Source organism: Nelumbo lutea, chromosome 7 (assembly GCF_056320005.1).
Source record: "Nelumbo lutea isolate HS-2025 chromosome 7, American lotus-T2T, whole genome shotgun sequence".
Lineage (NCBI taxonomy): Eukaryota > Viridiplantae > Streptophyta > Magnoliopsida > Proteales > Nelumbonaceae > Nelumbo > Nelumbo lutea.
The window spans coordinates 3,837,758-3,864,705 of record NC_142690.1 but is presented as its reverse complement, the minus strand read 5'-3'; the positions used below and the strand labels follow the sequence as shown (position 1 = coordinate 3,864,705).

The 26,948-nt window shown below is 37.2% G+C and overlaps 4 protein-coding genes across 19 annotated transcripts; 1 reads left to right on the top strand and 3 right to left on the bottom strand.

The window, feature by feature from the left end:
* Positions 1-203: 203 nt before the first annotated feature.
* Positions 204-13,664, bottom strand: TOP6B (topoisomerase 6 subunit B). Of its 16 annotated transcripts, none has more exons than XM_088953855.1 (20): positions 13,517-13,664; positions 13,259-13,362; positions 13,116-13,168; positions 12,814-12,903; positions 12,543-12,648; positions 12,213-12,350; positions 11,095-11,146; positions 10,923-10,987; positions 6,998-7,104; positions 6,398-6,500; positions 6,170-6,255; positions 5,883-6,079; positions 5,184-5,299; positions 4,957-5,042; positions 4,160-4,232; positions 3,372-3,463; positions 3,118-3,256; positions 2,948-3,042; positions 1,038-1,218; positions 204-541 (listed from the first exon to the last, which is right to left on the bottom strand). In XM_088953855.1, the coding sequence occupies exons 5-20, from the start codon at positions 12,615-12,617 to the stop codon at positions 395-397; spliced, it is 1,752 nt and encodes a 583-aa protein (XP_088809981.1). In that variant the 5' UTR covers positions 12,618-12,648; positions 12,814-12,903; positions 13,116-13,168; positions 13,259-13,362; positions 13,517-13,664; the 3' UTR covers positions 204-394. The 16 variants fall into 16 exon arrangements, with proteins under 16 accessions (XP_088809981.1, XP_088809969.1, XP_088809967.1 ...); XM_088953843.1 differs by having other exon boundaries at positions 12,806-12,903; positions 13,517-13,660; XM_088953841.1 differs by having other exon boundaries at positions 3,115-3,256; positions 12,806-12,903; positions 13,517-13,658.
* A 247-nt stretch (positions 13,665-13,911) lies between these two features.
* PSRP2 (RNA-binding (RRM/RBD/RNP motifs) family protein) lies at positions 13,912-16,842 on the top strand. Its single transcript, XM_088953859.1, has 4 exons — positions 13,912-14,436; positions 15,556-15,657; positions 15,772-16,071; positions 16,653-16,842. The coding sequence occupies exons 1-4, from the start codon at positions 14,110-14,112 to the stop codon at positions 16,689-16,691; spliced, it is 768 nt and encodes a 255-aa protein (XP_088809985.1). The 5' UTR covers positions 13,912-14,109; the 3' UTR covers positions 16,692-16,842.
* Positions 16,843-17,555: 713 nt separating this feature from the next.
* LOC148844706 (Thioredoxin superfamily protein) lies at positions 17,556-20,097 on the bottom strand. The gene is made up of 2 exons (XM_088953839.1): positions 19,777-20,097; positions 17,556-18,039 (listed from the first exon to the last, which is right to left on the bottom strand). Exons 1-2 carry the CDS (start codon positions 20,060-20,062, stop codon positions 17,786-17,788), a joined length of 540 nt encoding a protein of 179 aa, XP_088809965.1. The 5' UTR covers positions 20,063-20,097; the 3' UTR covers positions 17,556-17,785.
* A 2,198-nt stretch (positions 20,098-22,295) lies between these two features.
* On the bottom strand, positions 22,296-26,807 carry LOC148844705 (rhodanese-like domain-containing protein 9, chloroplastic). The gene is made up of 7 exons (XM_088953838.1): positions 26,257-26,807; positions 25,223-25,464; positions 24,969-25,119; positions 23,539-23,624; positions 23,335-23,439; positions 23,040-23,244; positions 22,296-22,666 (listed from the first exon to the last, which is right to left on the bottom strand). The coding sequence occupies exons 1-6, from the start codon at positions 26,295-26,297 to the stop codon at positions 23,174-23,176; spliced, it is 696 nt and encodes a 231-aa protein (XP_088809964.1). The 5' UTR covers positions 26,298-26,807; the 3' UTR covers positions 22,296-22,666; positions 23,040-23,173.
* Between the last annotated feature and the right edge of the window lie 141 nt (positions 26,808-26,948).

Below are 26,948 nucleotides of genomic sequence, written 5' to 3'. Positions count from 1 at the left end.
GTGTGAGTGGTTTCTTAGGCCTTGATTCACGTTTTTATTTCTCGGTCGTTATCTGCGTCTTACTCAGACTTCACAATTCAAAGGCAGCAGATCCTCCTTAATACATCATCACAGAGTGATGCATTATGTGTTCCAAAACACCATCAACTCATAAACTAAATCTGTTTTTCTAAGCAAGGTGATGAAAGAATTAGAGAGAGAGATCCTAACAAAGCAATCATTTCATTTTATATGAATGTAATGATGTACAAACCAGAATTGATCACAACGATACAACCAACTACAAATTCAAATATAAGCTTCATTTATCAGATACGATGAAAAAAAATATAAAAAATGGCCTGGTGAAGTCATATGCACCTTAATATTTTATTATAAAAATATTAAGACCTGACTAGCTAAAAAGCCTAAATACAAAAACGGGACTATGGAAATCAATGAAGTCGTATGCACCTTCCACTGCCCGTATATGGATGTCTTCCCTGGGTTCCTCACTCACTCCGCTCTGCGTTGCATACTCTAATGCCATCTCATAATCCACCTACAAAATTACATCCAAAGGAAACAACAGTAGAAGTTACACCAACATCATCTTTCCAACATGCAAAATTAGATCTGCTTCGTTTAGTTGTCTCATAAACAGGATATCCAAGCTGTAGTGCCCCCACTCTTGAGGTGAAAGATGGTTAATCTATAGATACGCAGAGGCAGCATTCAATTGGTTGTGCAGTCTTCTGTACCATTTGATTGATACAAACTATGGTTCACAGTCCAGGGAAATAATATAAATTAAGTGTTACAAGTACCAATTTGATTCTGGCATGTGAGATATAATAATGGTGGAACATCATTCCCTTTCATATTGTCTCGCATGACAAAGGCATGCCTCCCCGATTTATTGTGATTAAACAGTTTTTTATCACATTTATATTGAATGCATGCCAATTAGTAATTATGAAAATAGAATACATGTTTCAAGTTGTTAAGCTGACTAAAACTAAAGGAGTAAACAGAAGCTTCGGATGTGGGAAACCAACCTGTTCAACATGTTGAGCAAGCTTTTCCCGTAGAGTCTTTTCTGTAACAATACGAGTTGATACCTTTGTTAGAAGTTCTGTATCCTTTTCCTCATATTGCTTCTTCTTCTTCTGCGATGCTTGCTGATGAGCTGTTTCTCTCAATACATCATATATGGCAGCTGTTACATCAGGTATGTACCTGATTATGCAAGCAAAGTTTTACTAATACTAATAATGCTAATAATAATGATATCAATAATTTTACTAACAAGCAAAATTGGAGCTTTTGTATAGACCATTTGAATTTAAAATGGGTTGGATCAAGAGCTGATCCAGACCAAGGTTATACACCCGATACGCATGAACATGCATAGCAGGTGTTTCAATATTATCATGCATAGGGGATGTAAATCTGAACCCTTGTTGAATCTTATAGCATGGATCTCCATCTGATTCATTTATGCATTACAGTTGGACCTTCCAAGTTTTGATCAGGTACCTGTTGTCAGATTATGGGCCTGATTATTTTAAAATGTAATCCCTATGAGGACACAAACCCACTAAATATTGGAGCATGGTCAGATGTTAGATCAACCCATTCCATTTCCTTTTTCTTTTTTGATAAGTAAAATACATTTCATTTCCTATTTGATTATCCAAATTGCTTACATTTAGGTACTTAAGATGGTATAACCCACCATTAAACAGGGCTCACCTGGGAAGCCTCTTATAGTCTTATTCCATACTCAACCTGATTGGAAGACATTATTGATACATAGCTTTTAGATCATAGAAAATTCAACAGAACTATAGAAAAGTACGAAGGCAGATAGTACCATCTTAACAGGTTATTAGTGTCAGAGCCATTTTTAATGCCTTGCTTCTATACTATACCATGTTAGAATCATATTAATTTCAGTAAATTAATTATGTTGAGTCAAACAAGGAGTTGCATGGCATTTCCTGGGATATAGTTGGAGCCTCCTAAAACATCCCCTTGAAACTCTCTTAAAATGAATAGACAATATAGAAACAATATATAAAAGGAGATGGTTTTCTCATGAAAAAACAAAGCACATGAAGTGCTTGTTAAATTCAAATTCAAAACAAGGCAGTTTTGCAAAAGGAACAACTACACCAGACACTGGAACAATCCCAAATATGATGCAAGTTCTGGAAGGTACAGTGGCAGACTTCTCAAAAAAGCTGAGAATGCAAGTTTGCAATGGAACTAGAGCCAGATTCAAGGAATAAGAAGACGAGTGTCAACTATCTCAGATAACTAGCAAAAATGACTCCATGTTTGGGATCCTCTTCATGGAATGTGTGAAGTGTATCTCATGCATTGATACAACAGCATGTGCTTGGTTAGATCAGTCTTAGCCTCCTTTAAAGCCCAAAAAGTCTTCTGGCCTCATTTCCACCACAAAGAAAGTTTGATGGGAGAAATATTCAGGGAAACCAGAAGTGGGGCTTACAGTTGGGAAAAACACCAATACAAGGTGGGATATAGGGCTCTTATGGACTAGAATCTTAAATATGTGGCAAATCCAGTGGCTCCCCTCCTCAGTGGACATGTTGGATTGATTACATTATCCATCTCCATGGCAGACTGGGGTGGGCTGTGCAGGAATGCTCCCTACTTGACCCACTTGGGATTTTTCTTTATATAATTATTGAACTTGAGAAACATCAGCACATTTACATAGGCAACACCAGTAAATCTTATGGCTTATAAATAATAGGTTATTTACTCTCCTATCAACCCACCAAAAGAATTAGCAGTCAATGTGGCAATTAATCATTCATTGTTTAGGCAAAAAAAAAAAAAATGAAGGAAAAAGAAAAGACAAGAAAATTGCAGCAACTATTGCAAAGAATGCATCTCTCCAATTCCAAATACAACAGAAATGAGTAAGAGAACAAACTTGCTTAAATTTCGCTTCCTCTCCTGTTGTTCACGAGCTTGAATTTTCTTCACTATTTTAGACTTCAGCTGAACACAACATTGCTGGATGGAAGACTGAAGAAATTATGCTGTTAGAATACAAATTATCTTCCTTTGTCATTTGAATACATGGAACTGAAGACAAACTACCTTGACAGCAGAAGCTATCTCGCTTATATCATCTCCAATATATTCTTTTCCTGTTCCCTTGAAGGGTATTTTTGTGCTAACAATGCTCACAAAAACACCAATTTTGTCTTGTGTCTGGTTGATCTTGTAGCTATTCCAACTGGAAACCAATTCTTCAGTTAGATATCCTGTAATTAGATTTCATTAACTTCGGAGGGAAGTCTACCTATATGGGTATAACAAAGGAAGGAGATTTGACCATATTTAGATCTTACTTGATCCTTTTCAGAGCAGTCCTTGTCACAACATCTGCACCTCGCTCAAAAAGAAGGGGAATGCGGTTTGCAAAGCGGAAAATATTCAGCCCCTAAAATTCATACCACCAGGGCATGTTTAATAAGCATCGGTCTTGGGAAACAGTATTACTACTTGTAACCAATTAATGCAACCATACTTCAGATTTTGCTAACTTGAATGAATAGGCAATATGATAGAGACATATTCAAGACAAAGGTGACTAATTGAGGGAAAAACTTCATTTTCAAATTAATATTCATATTTTAGAAAACTAAGTTGAAAGAGAAATCAGGAACCAGGATTAATAAAGAAGAAAGACAAATTCCTTATTTATTGCCACTCCTGCTTTTACTTACTATTACCCAATAATTTGCATAATTGGGTAGACTCAATCACTCAATCATGGAACTCCTATTGATGCAATAACTAAAAACTAATTGCAGTTTGCAATTAAAGTACAAAGAATTTTGTCATATACAACCCACATGTTGGTACATGTATTTTGTGCATATATATGACCTAACAAAGGCAGACTAGTGTATGTCAATGAATAGAAGTTTTGCTAACAAGTTGGTTTAAATGTATACCCACAAATCATTAAGTTATGGGCATAAAATAATTGCAAATACTCACCTACATACAAATCATAAAATAATGGTGAATAAACCAAATTATGTCCCAAGATTAAGAGTAACAAAAAAAGAATACAGCTCCAATATTCTGGGGAAAGAACTAATGCTGATAGTACCAACAAGTAAGCACTTACTTGTTTAACATCTTTTCCACCCAAACTCACTCCAGCTTCCACAATGAACGGATGGCCTTCAAAAACTTGAGGACTGCATTAAAATGGTAGCCAAAAACAGGTATCTGAGAACCAGTTTTATTATCTAAAGTAAACATTGTATGATTTTAAACCAAACATTTAATACCTTCCACCCCACTAAGCATCTAACCTACATGTTATACCTTAAAAATAAGTTAAAAAAGAAACAGATATTGAAAAATAAGTTAAACTTTGATGGGAGTAGAGTTGGGGGAATCCTGGACAATCAGGGATTGGAGGTGTGTTTAGGAATGAGAATTGGCTTGTCTCTGCCATGTTCTCCTGCCCAATTGGAGTGGGTGACTCTCTCAGGGCTGAAATCTTTGCAGTTATGGAAGGAATTCAAAGAGCCAAGGAACTGAATATAAGAAAACTCATCATTGAAGGGGATTCAGAGGTGGTGGTAGGGTGGCCAAGTAAAGAAAACAACAGCTTATGGATGTACAGTACCGAGAGGAGGAAGTTTAGGTGGCTGGTTCAAGAGATGGAAGTTAAGATTAGCTGGGTGAAAAGATCAGCTAACTCTTTTGCAGAGGGGTTAGCTAAGAAAGTAGTCAATTGGGAGACATTGTTTTGGGCACAAGTGTAACTTTTTTCCTTTTTGTTCTTGGGAGTGTTTAGCTCCTTTTTGGAAGATAAGAAAGTTTATCTTCCTCTCTGTAATTACTTTTGTGATTAAGTAATGAATTGTTGTTATTGATCAAAAATAATAATAAGAAGAAGAAAAGGAAGCCAACCTGCAAGAATAAGTAGCAACCATTTCGGGGTGCAGCTCCTTTATTATTCCTAACCGAAGATTATACTCCCCTGCAGGACTAAGACACTGAAAAAGGCACATGTCCCAAACTACTTCAGGATATAAAGAAGCATGGATCCAAGAAATTAAAGATATAACACAAATAGAATACCAGGGTATGAAATGGAAAAACAACTACATGGAAATGACGATCTGAATACTACATACATCACCACTAGGGTCATCAAATTTAGCCTGACGGAATAATTGATGAATGCGAACTATTTGTTGAGATGTAAGAGATTTTACAGCCATTTTTGGACTAAAATCTGGGCCCATTTCTCCTGCAAAATTTAGAACATAAACATTACTTATGATAATATAATGTAAAAATTGTACTAATTGTACAAGGGCACAAACACAGTTAGAGGTATTTCTGTACAAGGTGTAGTTATTTGATAATGTACATGTTAGGACCGAAATATATTAATTCATTCCACCCAAACAAAAAAGGATGCATTGCATAAAAAATCCTTCTATTTTTAATGAACTCAGTCAACAACTTAAAGCAGCCATACATTTGCAAAAGCAGTCAAAAACATTGACATGGCTAGCACATACATTTGTCGGCCAGAATCATGCTAATGAATGGCAGAGGTGCACTTGTTAGTACAAACACTATAATACCCATACTAATAGAAAAATATCACACCCATTTCTGAAACATGGATAGCACATGATTAATTTACATATTTTGGAATGTAATGCAAGTGATCCAATGTGTTCCAGAAGTTAGAAAGTAACACCTCTCAATGATTGTTCTTTAATTTAGTCAACAATCTAAATACTGAAAATAGAAATTGTACAAGCCAATTTTCTTCAAATGTATCCCAAAATGAGATATAAATATCAGAAAAAGATATGTACCAATTAAACGCTCAGCATAAGATTTTCCAATATTTACAAATTCATGCTGAAGAAACTGCAATAGATTCTGCTTAGAGGTTTCTGCAATAAGGCGCTTGATTAGTAGTAAATCAACTGCAGACGGATGGTGCTTTGTCTCAAGAGGAACTGGTGGCATAACATCGGTTCTTCGTGCAAATCGTATAGTGACATTTTTACTGTGGAAAAAGAAGAAAAAGATGGAAGGATATTAGACAAAATTATTAGAAAAGATGATGAGATGTACAGATCCAAGGAGCAGCACTTACTCTGCAGCATCGAAGACATATTTAAAAAGAAATTGAGCATAAGGGGTAATAACAGCCATCTGACGCATATAGTGCAATATCTTCGACTGCATTGACCAACAATAAAAGTCAAGTAAAACAAATTAGATCATATTCAATACCTCAAAAAATAGATTTTTGTAGGGAACCTAAGCCAGGTCTGTAACTCCTACAAGAGCACAGGAGAAGGCCCTGGTAGGTACTACATACACGGTAAGTTGTCCAGTTGCCCTCAATTACAACTTGAATTTCTGCACCATGCCACTTTTCCTTGTTGTCTCGTTTTTCGTGCAAGTGAATGTGAGGAATGTTACTGAATAGTTAAAAGGCAAGTCAGTATTTTCTAATATGATCAAGTATGTGTATGTGCATATATTGAGAAAAGGTGTGAATCAACAAATGTATGTATCAAGAGAGAAGGCTGAATTGTTTAGGTATTATCTATTTGTGACCACTTTCAGCTTTGTAACTAAGCACATCTAATAAGTGTGTTTACAAGATGCAATTTGTAACATATATATATATATATATATATGTGTGTGTGTGTGTGTGTGTGTGTGTGGAACAACATACATATCCTAGTAGGTAAGTGGCTCATGTGATGCATGTGGAAAGGCAAAGATGTAGTGAAATATTTAAAATAATTTATTCATTTTCTACATTAGCTTAGAACCCAGCTATATAAACTTCAGATGGTATAAAGTATGCCATTTTACCCAACTATGGTGAAGCCTCTTTCCAAAGCAGTATTGGAATTACATAATAAAGATTATTATGTGTACATTCATAAAAACCAGATTGCAGACATACCGATGAATATCTATGTCCAGCCTGCAGAAAGAAGTATAGTTTTGACCCCTCATTGATGAAGATATCTCTATTGGAAGTCCTGTACTCATCTTGGACCAAATTAATGCCTGCATAAGTTCATAAAGGGTCAAACTCCTTAGCATACTTCTTGTCATGGTCATCAGTCTGAGAATTAAAAGACAGAAGTTAGAAGCATACTAATTTCACAGCACTGGAATACAACACTATATGAGTGGTAAAACTCCCATGTACTATGGGTTATGGTTGTCAGTATGAAAGGCAAAAGAATACTGTGAGTGATTGAGAGAGCCAGTGGTCTCTCAAAGAACCGACCAACTGTTAATGTTCTTCTTTTCTTCTGAATGAGTACCAGTTCCTTGTCGATATTCTAGTTGTGTGAATTCTGTTGTGAGTCTGAGAATTGTGTGTCAAGTTTCTGGGACCTAACAGTGGTACCAGTTCCTTGTTCATGTAAGGACAGAGAAACTATGTGCCATGACCCACAAAAACTACTAGAGGGTGGCCTGATTGCAGGGATTGGTATGCAAGTCACTGCTGCTTATATCTATATAAGGGGAGAGTGTGTAAATGAGCGGAAAAACCTTGAGAAGGCAAGGAGGGAAGCTTATCAAGCTGGACTTTTGGGAAAAAATGCATGTGGATCTGGATATGATTTTGATGTTCATATCAACTATGGAGCTGATGCTTACATTTGTGGAGAAGAGACGGCGTTGTTGGAAAGCCTTGAAGGAAAACAAGGAAAACCAAGGTTGAAGCCTCTTTTTCCAGCTAATGCAGGGCTATATGGATGTCCAACAACTGTTACAAATGTTGAAACTGTGGCTGTTTTCTCCACCATTTTAAGGTGTGGTCCTGAATGGTTTGCTAGTTTTGGCAGGAAGAACAATTCTGGGACAAAGCTACTCTATGTCTCAGGCCACGTGAATAAGCCTTGTACAGTTGAAGGGGAGATGAATATTCCATTGAAGGAGCTGATAGAAAGGCACTGTGGAGGAGTTAGAGGTGGATGGGATAATTTGCTTACAGTGATACCAAGGGTTCTTCGGTTCCACTGATTCCAAAGCACATATGTGATGATGTGTTGATGGATTATGATGCACTCAAGGCTGTCCAAACGGGTTTAGGGACAGCTGCTGTAATTATGATGGACAAGTCAACTGATATTGTGGATGCAATTGCTAGGCTCTCTTACTTCTATAAGCATGAAAGTTGTGGGCAGTGCACACCATGCAAGGAGGGGACAGGATGGCTGTGGATGATCATGGAGAGGCTGAAGGTTGGAAACGTGAGGCTGGAGGAAATAGACATGCTTCAAGAGGTGACAAAGCAGACACACCATCTGTGCTGTGGGTGCTGCTGCTGCTTGGCCTGTGAAGGGACATATCAGTGCGCGGTGTGCGTCTATCCGCTATGCATGGAGTTACTGGTTTGGAAGCTTATTCATTGGCAGGGCCTGCCTGATTTTGAAGATTCTTGGGAGACTTTGAAATTACTTTGAGACCAATTTCCTCATTTTAACCTTGAGGACAAGGTTAGACTTTGGGCGCCGGGTAATGATAGGCCCCCAATTAACCTTACATATGCCAGGAAGAGGAAAGGTCAACAATCGGCTAAGGGGGAGAAATAATTGAACAATTAATCACATGGGGGGCAATTATATCTGTAGGGAATAAGGAGAGTCTTGGGGCATTTATACCTATGTCAGTTATGAATAAGAAGAGTGTTGGGCATTTATAACTAGGCCAACTGGGCATTTATGGGGGGGAGTCAGTTATGCTGTCAGAAGAATATAAGAAGGGTCTTTGGGGGATGGGGGAGGGCAGACTTTCGTTGAGTGAAGAATACTGTGAGTGATTGGAAGAGCCGGCAGTCTCTCGAAGAACCGACCAACTGTTAATGTTCTTCTTTTCTTCTGAATGAGTACCAGTTCCTTGTTGATGTTCTAGTTGTGTGAATTCTGCTGTGAGTCTGAGAATTGTGTGTCAAGTTTCTGGGACCTATCAGAAAATACATTACTGGCAATCAGTGTTTTAAAAGGTGTGGGAGGCATATGCCTGGAGGCACTCAAGGCAAGGTGCTCCCAAAATGCCCTAAGGCGTATGCCAGAGGTGCTGCCATATCTGAGGTGTACGCCTCATGCGCTTTTTTCATGAGACGTGCTAGAGGCATACACCTCATGCATCTCATGCACACCTCATATAAAGACTAAAAAAAAAAAGGAAAGGAAAAGAAAAGAGAGGGAAGGGAAACAAAAAGAAAAAAAGAGAAGAAAAAAAAAAAGAGAAAAGGAAAGGAAAGGGAAGAAAAGATAAGGGAAAGAAAGTGGTCTGCCCCCGGCCCCTTTGGCTCACCCAGACCCCCCACCCCCCTTTCAACTAGTGTTGTGCATCTCTATTCTTCTTAATATAAAAGATTTTTATTAAAAATAAACAAAAAAATGAGATCCTCCCTTCCTCTTCCTTCTTCCTCTTGACCCCCCCTCCCTCCTCTTAAAGAGGCTTGCGTCTCCTTGTGTTCGGGAGGCTTACGCCTCTTACGTTCAGAACTACACCCTCACACCTCTAGGTAGTGGAACGCCTCGCATCACACCTCCACGTTTTAAAACATTGCTGACAATAGACATGGAATGAGAAAATGAGGTCTTTCTGAGGAAATATACTTTGCAGATGACAATGCTTTGTGCCAATGAGGTCCTTTTATCAATCAGTAACAAGATCAAAGAAATTTTGTTAAAGGCTTAAATATAAATTACAAATGAAGAAATTCCCAAAATGGTTTGGGAGGGCATAAGACTAGTATATGACCACATATTTCATTCCCATTAGAACCCAGCCCATGGGACTAAAGCCTCAAGGTGACCCCCCCTCCATATACCCCAATTAGTAAGTCTGCTAGAACATTGGTAAATCTTTGGATCCATTTGAATAGATTGTGCAGTCTAGAGGCCAATGATCTAGCTTCTGTAAGATCTGATGTAGGATCCATGGACATTCCCTATCATCTCTCATCTATCCCACCACTGGCAATAAGTACTCCACTTCAAAACTGTGCACCCTAGGAACCTTAGCAAATGCAATCCCTCAAGGAATGGTAATGCCTCAGCTCCAATGGAATCCCCTCAGCCAGTAGTATCTCCCCAATGAGCCCTCTAAAAGCTCCTCCAAGACTTAATGGCGCCATCCTGAAAGAACATCCATAATCCATTACAATTCAGCTTGACTGTTCCTTCAGATGATGGGGACCAATTTGTAATGGCAGATGCGCTTCTAGTTGATCATACATCTGCACAATGAACAATGCCATCCTCTCATTATATGTTGGTACTGAACTATATGACCTTAGTACAGAGCCGATTAATAATCCTTTCAGTTATCAGTTCTATCAATGTTTTCAATTTTTGCTTCTTGTCAGAGAATATCCTAGTGTTGCATTTCTTTTCAGTCTTAGATCAGCAGCACTCATACATTACCAAATGATCTTCCTTCTTTTTTTCTAGAAATGAGTACCAGTATGAATGTAAGGTATGATCAGTAATTGAAAATAAGGGGTTATATACAAACAGAATAATTGATTGCTGAACTTTGTGCTGGCCACAGAGGAGTTGAAGAAAATATCTATTCCAACTCAGAGGGAGAAATGCACTAGAGCAACAACACAAACCATACACCTGAATATACATGTAAATATGTTTATCATGAACTGGTTGCTAAGGCACAACAGAAACTCCTTAGGGTAGTAGGGTAATAATGGCATGTCTTCAAATTGACAAAATGTTAGTGAAATATGTAAAAACCCCTTCAGAAAAGTTTGAACCAACAGAGAGACATCAAGAAAGAATTGTTTCTACAAGAAACATGAATTAACACAAGCATAAAAATCTAAAATAAATTAAATCAGACCTTACCATCTTTGCCCCAAGTCCAAATTTTCCACGTGTTTGCTTTAAGCCATATTTTGTCCCAGATAAAACTGCACATCCATAATCAAGTGAAATGGTTAAAAGCATATTGAAGGTTCAAGCTCAATCTGAAGAGAAATACACCAGATAGAAATAGTTCTAGCAAATAATCTCAGACCTCGTCCAAACATATTTGGGATGTCATCATGTGGCATTCCTCTTCCATTATCCTATTAAAACCAAATATCAATACCAACAGTGATTTGGATTTGATCATGTGCAATCATCTATATAAATATATTAAGCTGAAATGTGTATGTAAGAAGGCACAAGGATGAAGGAAATGGAATCTAACAGTTTTTTTTGCCTTTTTTCTTAGAAATTACAAGAATGCCACTCTCTACCAACTCTCTCTCTCTTTTGCTTTTTTTCTTTCAAATTACAAGAATGCCACTCCCTCCTACCAACTCTCTCTCTCTCTCTTGCTTTTTTTCTTTCAAATTACAAGAATGCCACTCTCTCTCCAACTGAGGGAGACCTCATCTCGGCATCTCGGCTTCTAGGGGACCCGCAATCAAAGATAGTCGAGTTCGAGCCGAGCTAAGCTCAAATTTCTGAGCTCAAGCTCAAGTCTCTAATTCGAATCGAATTCGAGCTAGACAACACCTCGACCACTGAGGGATACCTCAGCTCGGCACCTCAGTCACTGAGGGAAATCTCGGCTCAGCACCTCGACAACTGAGGGAGACCTCATCTTGACACCTTGTCAACTAAGGGAGACCTTAGCTCAACACCTCGCCTGCTAGGAAAACCTCAGCTCGACACTTCAGCAATTGAGGGAGACCTCGACTCAGAACCTCAGCTGCTTGAGAGACCTACAATCAAAGGTAGCCGAGCTCGAACTTTCAAGCTTTTGATTTTAGCCGAGCTCGAGCTTGAGCTCAAGTCTATAATTCAAATCGAGCTCAAGCCTGATAGTTTATGAGCGAGCCCTTGCAATGTAGGGCCCCCTCCGCTAGTATAGTTCTAAAATAAAAATGGAACACTATATTATCATGCCCATATACAAAGATGGACTTGGATATGGGAAGTGAGGATATGACTTTACATTCCCTAAAATTCTGGATATGGATAGGACATAGGTATGGGTATCCCATGTAATATGCTTTTATCATGCATTTATATGTAGTTTTCGAAGCTAAATAATTTCTCAATACTTGTATCTTTCCTAATTAAATTAAATCTCTAAATGTAGGATATGAAAGGGCTGTAGTGGATAGTGAATGTGAATCACACCTTACAAGTCACCCTAAAAAATGAGGCCTCACCCCGACCCTTTGTGCCCTTTGGAGCTGCAGGTTCTTTAACTTTCTTCCTAAGGGCAGCATTCTTTGCTTGCATTTCCTGAATGCGAGCCTCCTTGGCAAGGCGTTTCTACAAGAACGCAGCAATAGAGGAAAACATATATGAAGAATAACAGAATAACAAAGCACATATGTGTTCTTTTTTCCTTTTTTTTTCTCTCATCTTCTTTCTTCTTTTCAACTTTGAAATCCAACCATGGTCATCTCCAAGTTCAAGTTTTACAGAAAAAAGCAGAAACAACTTGGGATGCAGATCAAATACCTCACGAGCCTTAGCTGACTCATAATCATCATATAGTTCCTCATCAACACGCTCTCGGTCAATAAGACCAATCATAGAATTAAACCTGTTTTTCCCTATCTCCTCTCTGTCATAGAAGAACCAACCTAAATGTTCTATTATAGACACTGTTAAAGCAAAAAAGGCATTGATAACAGCAACGCATATTTGTATGAACCTACAGTAGTACTACACACGTGGATATGCTCAATTTATGTATGCAAAGGACATGCATAATTACTTACATTGTTACCTCTATCACAGGAAGCTCAGAGATGGATTCTGCCGAATCGAGGGAGTTTTCAACAAGTTCTCTGACGGTCGTGTAAAGACATTTCCCCGGCTGAAATCCACAACAGTTGAAACCAACACCATTTAATCGAAATTGAGTACTAAGTTACTTCCGCATCAATCTATCCCAGTTAGCACTCAAATTTGTGAGAAAAATGAAATGATGAAGCGAAAGAATATAAAAATTATCTATGTAATCAACAACTAATAAGCACATTAAAACAGAAATGTCATCAAGAATCTGCAAAGACAGAGAAAACTGACGTTATCAAATCCTGCAATGTTCTTATTCTCAGCAAAAAACTCCGCAGGTGATTCTGCATAAAGCAACAAACTAATTAAGCACAAAATGAAAACAAATTTAAAAGATAAAGAACAGGAAGAGCTTCTCTGGCACGAAAACTAACTCTGCTTTAGAACGCTTTCCTTGGCCTTTTTAGTCGCCCTGGATTTTCCTTTCTTCGGTTCTTCTGGACTTTCACTGCTACCTCCAACCTCCATGGAAGTCTTCCTGAAAGATCGATCGCAGATGGAAAAGATGGTAGAAATCAATAAGTTTCAGGAATGAATTCTTTCACGACTTAAGCTTCAAGTCTGCCCAATGCCTCAGACATAGAACTCAGCCATGGATCTGAGCTACTTTAGCAGCAGGAGAAGAAGCTCACCGGCGTTTCTAAGAACCGATCGGCACCAATCTCATCTCGGGCTATGTCCAATTGTCCATGCGAGTGCGAGCTCAAGCTCGAGCCAAGTTAGGGCATAAGTCTCCCTCCTTTGTTTCCACCAGAAGAAATTATTTAGTGCTTCACACATACATGGGAATTTGATATACTTCAATTTAAAAGTTAGTACTTTCATCACACGTGTCAGTGTCACCCATCATCAATAACACCGTCCAAAATCTAAGCGATGGGAGTGGACCATATTCCACTCTTTTGATGCCTGATTGGAATCTTCTTGAGGCCCAATGTTCCATCTTGTATCTTCATGTGATGTGCCCCTCTGACATCAATTAAATCACGAGCCCGCCTTAAAAGTGTGCGCCTTACGCACATGGTGCACAATAGAAATAGGCATCCTGATATTTTTATTTTTTTCCGCTATTACATAAGGGCGAAACTGGATAAAGTACTCTCATTCACCTCGCCCAGTCTCCACAGCAAAACCTACATTTGTTTATCTTGCAGAATGCAAAGCCCTAGAATTTTGTTTCTTTGAAGCCTAATTTTGGGTAATTGCAAAGAGAAAAAGGAAAAGAATGGCTGCAATCTCTTCCCTCTTATCTCCTAACGTTCCTCCACAGCCTTCAAAATCTACTAGAGCTCTCACGCAATTTTCAAAGCTTTGTTCACTTCAACTACCCAAGGCAGCTTCTTTTTGCAATTTGCATGGCTTCGCTGCTACTAATTACCACTTGAACCGTAGAATGACCTTGAGAATTTCTGCTGTTGCTCAAGAAGTATTAACGCAGGATACGCCATCCGAAACAGCGAGGAAATTGTATGTGGGAAACATTCCGAGGACCGTCAACAACGAACAACTTACACAAATTTTCTCAGAACACGGCGCAGTCGAGAGAGCTGAGGTATCATAAGCTGAATTTATATATATGGTTTTGCTGGTTTGCTCTTGCATTACCAAAAATATAGAAGTTCTTCTTACATTGATACAGGGATACTTGAAAATGGATGAAAGCTAAAGATTAGTACTGCCTAATCGCCCAAAACTGCAATTATATGATTTCGTTATCGTATTTAAGAGCACAAGTTCCCCTCTTAAAATAGAGCTATTTCTGGTTATTAATAATAAGAAATTAACGTATTAATTTCAGGATTTTAAAAAACAAATTCAATTCTATTTGTTACTTGACAACCAGAAAATTCATTCTATAATTTTAGATTATGATGTTTTGGAGTCTTTACTACCATGAAAAACTTTATGAATTGGTTCCTATAAAATGAGATATAGACATCCCATAAGCAAATATGTTGACAAATTAAGCATTAGTGAGGGTAAATTTCTGCCGAAGAAACCATGGAGAGGGGGCCAGTTAGGAATTTATTGCCCATGGTATGTGTATTGCTTTGAGGGTCAGCATAGAGCTCATCCTGCAATTCTTTGCAGTCCATATGTGATTTTCATAGTAAGTCATGGTTTTGTGTTCTAAGAACAGATGAAAAACAAAAGTAACCATTAACTGAACACAACACACCCACTAGTGGTGTTTGGTTGGTGGTTGGAAAAATCTGTGGAGTGGTTGAAAAAAATGGGTCCAAATGTTCTCAAAGTGAAAATGACTTTTTGAAACATGCAACCTATTTGATGGTTTTTTTTGGTAATAATTTGATGGTATTTTGTATTCTATTTGCTTTTAATTTTTTTAACAATTAAATCCAAAAGAGGGTGTTCTTTACAAGATTTCACTTATGAAAAAAACTATATGTATAATGACTACATGTAAGTCATATGTGGATGTAAATCCTAACTATCACCATTTCTCTTGGATTGACACTGAAATAGATCAGCCACCCATTTTTAATGCTTTGAATTTCAAATATTAAGTGTGCAAGAGTCCATTTTATCGATTAACCATAGGCTTGACTTGTTCATCACTGCCATGTAGCTGACTAGCAGTTATGCAAAAGACCATTCTGTCTGATCTTTCTGGTTTTGTGGTAAGTTTTCTTCCTCATATTGTGCATAGGTGATGTATGACAAGTATTCAGGAAGAAGCCGTCGTTTCGGATTTGTTACAATGAAGACTGTTGATGATGCAAATGCAGCTATTGAAAAGTTGAATGGCACAGTAAGCTGTAACCCTTTAGATAGATGATGAACTGTGACAAATACCATTCTTTTTTCATGAGAATCCTCGTATTAAGGAGTGTATCTGTTTGGTTTTCTGTGAATTGGATAACAGCAAATTGAGGGACGTGAGATCAAAGTGAATATAACTGAAAAGCCTTTGCCAAATGTGGATTTATCCCTCCTTCAAGCTGAGGAATCCCAGTTTGTTGACAGTCCCTATAAGGTTTATGTGGGTAACCTGGCAAAGACAGTTACCTCAGACACTCTCAGCAAATTCTTTGCTGAGAAGGGAAAGGTTCTTAGTGCAAAAGTTTCACGTGTACCAGGGACCTCAAAATCCAGTGGGTTTGGGTTTGTTTCTTTCTCTTCAGAAGAGGATGTAGAAGCTGCAATCTCATCATTTAATAATGCTGTAAGTTTATTGCTGCCTGTGTTAAGTTTTTTGTTGTTAACTGCAATGCATTTAATATTACAAAAGTCAGTTAGAGTTGAATTTAAATACATGGTTCAACTTCTCATAGAATGAATATGCTTAAGCATTTCTCATTCTTATTTAATAATTATCATAAAGGTCAGTAATACGTTTTTGGAGCATGAACATGCATTGCCTATATGCAATTTTCTGCTAAAAAGAACATAATCATGTATAGAGTCCTTGTGGTTTTACTCATGAGAAGGTACAGGGCCTTTTGGTTGAACACTAGAACCATCTAGATGTAGCTATATATATGGCATGTGATCAATTCTGTTCTGCCCTGGCCTGAGTGATGCACCAATGGAATGTTCCTCCCTTCATTCATTTGCAAATTTTTCAGTTCTGGGCTAATCAAGAAATGGTGTTCTTAAATTGATCTTATTCTTGACTGATAGACACCCATGTCAAGTTTGGCATCAGGTAGTGTAAAATGGATGGGGGTTTTCTTTCTACCTTGACCATTGTAGATATTTCAGATCTTTTATACATTTTAACATCTATGCGCCTCTTTTTTGCAGTTACTTGAAGGCCAACAAATTCGTGTAAACAAAGCTTAGTGTTGTCAGAAGGAAATTTGGAACTCCAAAAAAAAGATGTATTTTATATGCATTGCAATTGAGAACAATGTAGCTTTTACCGTGAAGATCAAAAAGAACTTCCTTGAGATGTAGTTCTGTGGAATAGTGACAGTTCAATTTTGCTGCTTCAGTTTTTCGTATTTGATCCTAAATTTCAATTAATCAAGTAAGATCTTGCGTTAACAACCACCAAAATCATTATTCATTCTTCTTTTATGTCATCAATTTTTTCTAATGATGAACAGGGTGCTTTTAGCAACAATAAGGGATTGCAACAAAGGATTGAAGTATGTCGTAATGCTTAATGAACATTTTGACTGTTAATCTTCATAAAAAACACCCATGAGCTTAGCCACATGACCAAACTCCATTTTGGTTGGCACACAAGATGTAACCAGTCTTTTAAATGAAGGTATGAGCAATATTATGGGGTGAATACATGAGAAGAGGAGCTAAGACTTATGACTAAGGTGGCGTGCTTGTTATTAGTCATTAATCTTTATAACTCCATCGTTTTTAAGAAAAATATAAAACTTATTTATTCATCAATCTCACAAAAAATGGCATAAAATGCCTCAACTAAGGTTTGCTATTCTGTTCAATTATGCAAGGATGTTAATCATTACTTTTTATCAGAATGCAATAGAAACCAAAGATTTTGAGACAAATAAAGAATTTGTAGATAAGTCGTAGACGGACAGATTGGGGTAGCTCCATGCTTGATTTGATTAGGAATTTTTTTTTTCAAAATAAATCAAACATGTACATTGCATTGCAAAGAATTTGGATCAACTAACTTGGAATTAAACCCTAGATGCATGCATTTGATATGATAAACAAATATGATAGAAGAGTAAGTTGATCATCTATTTACTCCTTAAGAATTTTATTTGGCTACACATACCCTGTCTCACCATTCAATTTTATTCGATGCCATGTCCATCGTTAAACTATAGGCCCTTGAATCATGTATGATTACTTCCAGTGAAGTCCTCTGTCTAGATTAGCAAAATAATGAGTTTCTAAGACATCCTCTAGGAAATAAGTTGTTGATACTTGATAATAAAGAGAACTTATTTGCCAGAAATTAGGCCATCAATTTTGTGTTCAAGGTGGGCTTCATCATCTTCAAGGCGGCCTGTTATTGCATCATTCTCCCAACGAACAAGGGTTGGAACTCCCTTGAGTTTGAACCTTGAGTCAACTCTCCATGGGTGGAGCGGATTCCGCCATGTTGGTCTGTCTCCCACAAAAGCTCTAAGAAGGACAACATCAGTAGTTGAAGCTTCCAGCTTCTTGTATATTACAGGTTCAGCTCTTACACAATCTGCAAAATCAGGGGAAATAATAAATAAAATTCAAAAAAAAAACAGATTATAGAATCTAATATTAATAATTTCAGAGAGAAAACACTTGAAACTTATTATAATGAATTTATGTTTCCTCAAAAAATGCCCTAAAAAGGTTAAAAACAAAAGATGTTTTCTCTGTGCAATCTTATTGAAGGATTACTTGAAGTCTCACTTAACTCCCAAAAAACACTGGTCTATTGATTGCCATTTCATGTCACATAATTCATTGACTTACCACCCAGAAAGAATAGTTTATTGATTGCCAAGAAGATTTCACCGATATAGAAAAGTGAAAACTAACAATGTGAGTTTTTTTTTCTCTTTTTTTGGTTGAGATTGGAAATACAGGATAAACTGACCTTATCCAGCAAGCTTATCAAAAAGCAAGGAGTGAGAGTTTCACACGTCAAAATTAGACTTACTAGTGTGCTAAAGCGGATCTCTCACTAACTCAAACTAATTAACTCAATAAAGTATATACTGACTTACGAAAACAACAAATGTGTGGATATGGATCAACCAAAACCAGTTATGATATGATCACATCATGTGTTTTTCAATCAGAAAAAGTGACCAAAGGAATTTACTGATAATAAGAATAGGAGTAAATATCCCTACACTAAAGCAGGTTGGTATGTAGGAAATAGGTACAACTGCAACAAGCTGATTCTACATATCTGATATCTCATGCATTTGAGGTAATGGAGAAAACCTTTCTCGTCAAGAAACCAAAGGGGATACATTAATAAATTATATGGATTTGACTGAAATCTATTTCAGAACTAATTTCCCATATGGAGATTAAATTGTTCATCCAGTTATAATAAATTGTATTTTTGAATTGCATCTTATTAGCACTGATGTATTGGGGATAGTTGATGTTCTGTGCTTCTCATTCCAATAAAGATGCTGGGGAATTCTTGCTTCATCATCTTATTATCAAAAAATAGAGATCCGGGACCTCACTAATATAAATGGTTCTCACTTGCAGGCATTTTTCACCTTCTCTATCTATAATTCTTCCTATTTACTCCTTTGTCAGTAAAATCCTTACATCTTCTTGACCTTTATCACCCCAAGCCCCACCCTTTATTTGCCTAGGTTTTTCTTACTTTTCGCACAAGTCCAGCATTAGAAGATCAGACATAGGATTTAACAGGAATCAAATCCCAACAGTTCTGAAGTGAATTGCAAATTCGGAAATCCATATTCAATCTTCTTACCAGACTGATCAAACTTTGCGACCAAGGTTTCCATACTTATTGGGATTAACCCATGCTCTAATCTTGGTGGTTTTCCTCAGGCGCAACCATAGAAAAGAATGTGCACTTTGGAAGGTTTACAAACTAGTCCAATTCAACCAAAAAAGCAACTGTTCAAAGCTAGCCAAAATTACTTCAAGAAAATCTAACAGTTCACGGCATCCAATTTATATCTTTTCCGGGCTTCAGACACTCCATGATCTAAGGATAAAAAAACAGCACGAAATAACATATTCTTTTACATCATATCAAATGAATGAATCTATAATTCAAATTCATCTGCGTATCTCACGCAATTGCAATTTAACCTTCCTTGAATTCTTTCCTCACGCATCTCGAGGAATTGGAGAACGCTCATCAAATATCTATCAAGGTATTAACTACTATAAATGCATGTTAGAAAATACGCTTAAGGGTTGTCAAAGAGAAGAAGAAGAAGAAAAAAAGTACCGGGGCACCAGCTGAGAGAGGTGGAGGGGTCCTTATCGGCTAAGAAGAGGATGAGATTGACTTGATGCTTCGGTGCGTCGGATTTGAACCTCTCAAAGACCTGATCGAAGCTCGACAGAGTCGCGTCCAACATATTCAGATGCATTTTCCTAACGAGAGTGGAAGGGAAGGAATTCTGAGTCTGGTATTCCGTCTCCCGGCTCAGGAAAACGAATGTGGAATAATTGATCAAATATAAAAGGAAGAATAGAAAAAGAGAGACTAGGGCAAACCGGACAATACCCATGGATAAAACGCGGCAACCGCCTGCATATCCAGTATCCAACTATTCGAGAGTTTTGTAATTTGTAGTCATGGGCCGATCAGGGCGTTCTCTCCTTGCATCTAAGCCGTCCAAAAACATATACCCAAGGCTGATTAAACAGTGACCGGATCCAGTTGGCTTCATTGAGCATTTTTTAAATATCTTTTAATGTTTTTAAAGGGTAGGTTGGGGGTATTTCAAGAGACGGGTGTAAAAAAAATTAAAGTGCTCATTCAGTGTGTTTTTAGAAACGTTTTGTATTTGATTTGTTTGAAAAATCGAGTAAAGGAATAGTGAACTCGTTTATTGTGTGTTTGGTACAATGTAAAAATACATTAATGACGTTTTACACTGAACCAGAAAATAATCATTGATTTTTTGAAAATAGTGATGAATGAAAGGGTCTAAAGTTTTACATCGATAAAACCGAAGTAATTTTTTCATCGACATAAAACTTTAGAGGTGATGAGATTTTACATTTATTATCGACGTAAAACTACACTCCATCCAAATGCAAGCAAAACTAAACACATACAAAATCGAACCAATGTAAATTTATATTAGTTCTTGATTTACATCATATCCAAATATAGCCTTAGATGCCATTAAGTGTCACATCAACAAAATAGTGAAAAAACACCTACCCATTAAGTGAAATGCTAAAATGGAGTTCAAATCAACCCCCACAAGACTGTGTCTGGATGATAACATCATTTCTGGTGCTATCATCAAGAGATGATCCTAATACACAGCGGGAATGTGCCGTGGGACGTTGTGGGGTGCAGTCTTGTGGGGGCCTGATTTGATCTCGCTAAAATGAAGTTTTCCCCAACGGTAGGCATATAGATAAATCGAAGCCTACTTTTTTCAGCCCCTATGCGTATGGATTCACATAATAGAGGAAATACTGAAATGGTGCCTATGTGACACTCCCACGGTTCCATACACCCTCTTATGTGCTTACAGTGGCGTGTCTACTTGATCCAGACTTTGACTGACCTACTTGATCCAGACTCAACTGAACGAGCCCCAATCTTCTGCAACCAAAAACTGTGATCATCATATAAAAGAGGCATGTCATTTTTTCTATAATATAAACTAAAAAAGAAAGGGAAAATTACAATGACCCTTGTAATATGGGGTCAATGACAAAGAGCCCCTCCCCTTCCATTAGCATTCTGTCAATTATCTCGGAAAAAAGATTTTTATTCGACTATTTAAAAAACTTTAAATCTCTAAACTACCATTTTTTTATTTATTTAAACGATAAGAATACATCTCCGATCAAATCGCCATAGATATCAGTGACCACAATGATGATTGATTGTTGTGAGTGATGTATGATTGTTGAAAATCTATCAGAACTCCAATTCTTTTACTAGGTTTCTAAGAGAACTTACAAACATAGTTTTGATTGTTTTGTTGTACTGTTAAATCATCTTGTTCATGATAGGCTCCACAATTCCTTCAAATTTCTTTTCTTATCTCTCATTTATTTTGTGGTGATTTTCTCATTTTGTTAAACCATCTCTTCTTTCAAGATAATTTTTACGGAAAAAGAAAATATGAAAATTAAATTAGGGTTTAAGAGAAAAGGGCAATGGAAAGAAAATAAAGAAAATTTATGCGAGTGTTTGGAACTTTCTTTATTTACCCAAACACCTACAACATCTTGAGTGATGAATGAAATAGGGCAAGCATGGGATATGGTGGTTCAATTGGAGAATAAGCCTTTGGATCACCATATCCTATGCTTGCCCTATTTCATTCCTCACTTAAGATGTTGTGGGTGTTTGGAACAAGTTCGGATCTAATCCCAACACATGGTCCCAACAGTCCACCGGATACGCATTGAGAATATCTCTTTTGGCCTTATGGCAAGATGTACCTGATGAATGCCCGCAAATGGCCCGTTGGGACATTGTTGGGAGTTAACACTCGTATTTAATTTATAATGTCGAAAATCGAGAAAACGAAATGTCTTGGCACACAAAACAATGCATAATTTTTTATTGTAGTTTTAAATCCCGTTCCCGGCTTTACCTACTACCGGCTATTTGCCTCCTGTTCATACAAATAATAATCCCTTTTGATGGTAGAAACAAAAAACAAATGACAATCAACAACAATAACACTTCGAAGTTCAAACCCCACAACCTTGAAGGTTGAACAGTGGTGCATGGTTGCTATTTGATTGCACCCAAAAATGTTCTGCTTATGAAGGCTCAAACGAATTTAATTGACCATTAAAATACCTCAAATAGAAGTGACAATTAAAATTCCATTAGATCCCCCTGCCTAACTCATCCATAATGTACAAAAGCAAACATGTGCCACGGGACTCCAAATTGATTCACTTGTCTGTCTGCTTCAGGATTGTTGTATAAGAATAATGAGCTCACAATTAAATGGTTTTTTTTATACGAATTGCTTTCACAACCTACATAAAGATAGCTATTTAGCTAGTAATGTTATAACTCAGAATGGAGTATGAACTCTGTAATGTGTCCAAAATAATTCGCACCCCTCTCTCCCTGTCTAGCATGCAGCATGCTCCATGGTAGGTCACTGTTATGCCCTTCAGCCCTGTAAAGAAATATCCCCAAATAAGAGAAATTTTGGTGCCAAATATTACTCGCATTTGTAAAAAGTAGAGCAGAACTTGGAACATGCACAATTTGAATGTTATGTAATTCATAAGGATATTTTAGGCAGTCTGGATCTTCAGCTCACAATGGCCGAGTTTCTTCTCAACATAGGCTCTTGCATTGCAAGAAAAAATTGAAAGATGATTATATCCCATGTGGGTTACCAGGTGTCAAAAGTATGAGAATGGAAAGTTTATAAGTTCAATATGATTGAAAAGAGGAGTGAGGAATAGTGCTGTAAACTCAGAATGTGATTTGCACATTTAGAATTCTCAAGAAGTGATGTACTATTGGATAGCTTTGCACATTACCAGGTCAAGACCACTTTCACATGGTTTCCTTCTCCCTTCTGTTGGACTTTTAAAGTTGAGAACCATCAAGAACTGTATTTCCCTGTGGTCAGGATAAGGAAACAGAATCACAAAATCTTGTAGCCTTCCAAGAGCTAACTTGCAGGAACCAGTTGAAATAGCTTCTCTGCTTGTTCCGGAAAGAAAGTTATGAAAAGATATGCACCTGTGAATTTGACAATGTGAGCAAAGAAGTTGTATATGGACAAAGCTTAACTAAGATACTCAGAATATTGGAAGCACAGAATCGACTCACAAATCAGCATGGTCCGAAGAACAGCCGAAATCTTTCCTTGAACAGTCACTAAACCAGCCTTACCAGCATTTTGCAGCTCAGTGGAACCAACAACATCAAAAGTACCTGCAAAAGAAACATCCTTCATCTTCATACTACAGAAAGAGGTTCTCAAAATAGAAGATAAATATAATTGATGGAGATCAAGTATTAATTTCCCTTAACCTGGCTTTACTGACTGAAGACCTGATGTTATACACGATACACTTTGGAAGCCTGCTTTCTCCAGCTGATTAGCAGCAGCAGCAGACCTTAATTACACAACAGATGTAACTCTGTCAAATAGTTTCTAGACAACTTGATGAATAGCAATTAGCTTTGCAAGGTACATGCAGGAGCAGAAACAAGTAAAATGGGTGGGGGAAGGATAACATTATCCAGCAATATATTCACCTCATTTTACAATCTCTATCCTTCAGCAGTTAATTTGATACAGAAAAAATATGCATGGTTCCGGATAGATAACTGATATTCAGATATCCTTATTGCCTTATACCACAAAGAATAAACTTCAAAAAATGGGTGAGGTAACATTTCTATTTTTATCAGTGAGGGGAGACATCTAATTAGGGCATATCCTGTGCATGGCAATGATCTCTCACAGGTAATATTAAGAAACTGAGTTACTACGAAAAAATTCAGAAACTTACTTGGAACTCAGGCAAATTGACATAACCAAGCATCTATCCTAAACTTATTTGAGACTATAAGTTTCTAATGTATTTCCCAAATCTAATTTAAATTATAGTTTCCGAGCACAGAGTGGACCTGTACGACCATTTGGCCACCCTATGGTCCCTACCATCCTCAACCTCTATCTGAATTTAACAATCATTGGACCATATTGTAGAGAACAGCAAGCTCCCATTACCACATTGCTTGAAACTTGCATAGGCTAACTTCATACCTCAAATGCATGATGTCTAACACAATTCTCCATTTCAAAAATGTAAATGTACATCATAATTATGATTAAGAGCCAAAAATTCTCACGAGTAAATAATGCTCTTTAAATATTTTCAAGGCCCCAAAAAAATTCTCACTTTCTCAGTGTCATCTTGCTTCATTGTTCAATGCATAGTATGGTTTTGGTTTCCATTTTTCTGGAACTGTAAATAGCTACTCAGGTTTTATGGTTGAAATTGTTTAGAATAAGTTGTGCAAAAACTTGTGAAAAAAGTACATTCAAATGTCCAACGCTTTACTTGGACCATTCACCTAATAATCCTGTAATGGGTGGGCTACATCACAAACTAGTCTAACTACAACAATTGGCTCTATCTTTTTCATTTTTCATGTACATTTGAAGAGAGGGATGCTTAAATATAGCTCCAGACACTAGACACATATGACCCTCCATTTGTAACTGTATCATTATGACCTTGAGCCATACTCAAATAATGAGGTCACTGACCTATTGAAAAATATAAAATAGTGATCCTCCTAGGGGAAAATAAATTCCTCCTATGGAGAACAACCCTTATAGTTCATCATTATGATCATAACCAGAAAAAAATGCCAGCAATATGAAATCTGACTCTAAACCTCTTTCCTGATCAGTAAGTTATCAGGGAATTTTATTAAAAAGAACTAACCTTAAACCTTCTTGACAGATAACTAACAATTTACTGTCAATGGAGAATTGGCTTTTAACAGATTGCACAAAATTAGGATTAGGTTTAGTGAATGGCAACCCAAAGAACAATCCTGCAAAATTGTAGTGTACAGTCCTCTTGATAACAGTACCTGCATGATTAGACCACAAAAGATCAATATGAAAAGATGTGACATACAATAAACACAACATAGATATTGTTTATACAACCAAATCTGATAGCATAAACCATACCAAAGTCATTGTCCTTGTTTTCAATGAAAAGGGGCACATGAAAACATGGCTTTATATGTGCGCGATCATATTGAGATTTGTCCCGCACATCCAAAACAGTAAAGCCCTCAACTGTGATGAGTTCCTTCGCCTCTTCAGCATTTACATAGTTCACTTCTGCTCTGACTCCTGCATTTCTCTTACAAAGTGGCTTGTAGAAAATAGAACCACCAAGGTTGGCATCTAATACTGACCAAGAAGTTCTGAAATCCAAAAAAAAAAAAAAAAAAAGCTTCAACCCTCTATTTCAAGTAAACACAACATCGTTCCAAATAACTCAAATCGTAAATATCAATCCTACATTCATCTAATCGTATTGGTTCCGATGAGAAGTTTCTTGTATTCATCCAAGCCACTCCAATAAAAAGATTGCTGGACTTTTTGCTGTTACTTTAGAATAATTTAAAACCTAATACGTGTTATTCTTCATAAAATTGCTCACAAGAGCTAGGAAAAAGGAAAGCTTTTTTGGTGGACACATCTATCAAAATTCAAATTTGGAAAGCTGTTGTTTGGGGGAAAAGTTGAGCTAAAGACCACCCGTCATTCTGCTGCTCTCAAATAGTTGTTGCCAATTATTCATTAAAAATAAAGAACATACACACTTTGCTGCACTAAGGACCTCGAATTCTGAAACTTATGATTATGAAGGGAAAAAAAAACAACAGTTATCCAGTTGCAGAGCTTGAATATTTTGATTTGATGTTTGTCCAAATTTACATTGAATGAAGACAACCAAAAAGGTACCACCTAAATATTCTGGAAACTATGAAATTGCAAAGTTCCGCAAGTAATTATTAGAAACCAAAATGTTGTCAACTTGTCATTGAGAAATTCTAACACCTCTACCCATAACATACATACACACAGAACGAAAATGTAAAAGGAATTCAGAGATATTTTGAGGAATGTGAACCACAGAAAAGGATGATTGCAAAAAAACTACACGAAAGGGAAAAAAAAAGGTAAATAAAATCGAATGGTGGGAAAACTACCTTGAAGGAGAAAGGGCCGCACAGAAACTAAGGCCAGCCATCTTCAATTTTGTCTCAGGAATAAAATCTCTCTCTCTATCTATCTATCTACCTATCTTTTTCACTCCCTAGTCCCCGATTCCCCATCATCCTGCGATCTGGATATGTTTCTGATTTGCTGAAGTTCCACTTACTTGAGGAAATCGAACAGTCCACCAATGACCAATCAACTGGGGCCGGCCATATCGCAAACCAATCCACATTAGACTTTTGGAATCCTCTCAAACCAACCGATAAGATGAGAGGGGACCCAAAAATTTATTTATTTTCTCTTGGGAAAACTGGGTCCAGTAGAGAGGCTGCAGTTACTTGGGTTTGATCCCATGCTTCCGTTATGACAAAAGATGAAATGACCATCTCTGCTAATGGGTCATTGAACCAAGAGGCAAGGGATGACACTGAGGCCCCGTTTGGGATGCTTATGCACTTGAGGCGAACTACGTTAACTGAGCCGCTTTGGTTGAACACTCATCTTCCAAATAATCTATTCATGGTAGTTTCATGTTACAGTCACGATTCTGATGTTCAAAATGCTTATATTGGCTTTCTGGATTTTCACCAAAAACAGTTTTAGAGATTTTCATGTACGGCGTAGCTCAAAATACCATAAGTTGCATCCTAAAAGTCCTCCCAAACAGGCACTAAGTATGAGA

Coding starts and splice junctions, on each gene's coding strand:
- TOP6B (XM_088953841.1), bottom strand. CDS start 13,352: ATGGAGGTTGGAGGTAGCAGTGAAAGTCCAGAAGAACCGAAGAAAGGA. Junction 12,904..13,115: donor ACATTGCAGGATTTGATAAC/GTCAGTTTTCTC, acceptor TGTGGATTTCAG/CCGGGGAAATGTCTTTACAC. Junction 4,233..4,956: donor GTTGCTACTTATTCTTGCAG/GTTGGCTTCCTT, acceptor ATTTTAATGCAG/TCCTCAAGTTTTTGAAGGCC.
- PSRP2 (XM_088953859.1), top strand. CDS start 14,110: ATGGCTGCAATCTCTTCCCTCTTATCTCCTAACGTTCCTCCACAGCCT. Junction 15,658..15,771: donor TTGAAAAGTTGAATGGCACA/GTAAGCTGTAAC, acceptor ATTGGATAACAG/CAAATTGAGGGACGTGAGAT. Junction 16,072..16,652: donor TCTCATCATTTAATAATGCT/GTAAGTTTATTG, acceptor TCTTTTTTGCAG/TTACTTGAAGGCCAACAAAT.
- LOC148844706 (XM_088953839.1), bottom strand. CDS start 20,062: ATGGGTATTGTCCGGTTTGCCCTAGTCTCTCTTTTTCTATTCTTCCTT. Junction 18,040..19,776: donor CTCTCTCAGCTGGTGCCCCG/GTACTTTTTTTC, acceptor CTGATTTTGCAG/ATTGTGTAAGAGCTGAACCT.
- LOC148844705 (XM_088953838.1), bottom strand. CDS start 26,297: ATGGCTGGCCTTAGTTTCTGTGCGGCCCTTTCTCCTTCAAG. Junction 23,625..24,968: donor ATCTGTCAAGAAGGTTTAAG/GTTAGTTCTTTT, acceptor TGTGTAATTAAG/GTCTGCTGCTGCTGCTAATC. Junction 23,440..23,538: donor TCTTCAGTCAGTAAAGCCAG/GTTAAGGGAAAT, acceptor TTTCTTTTGCAG/GTACTTTTGATGTTGTTGGT.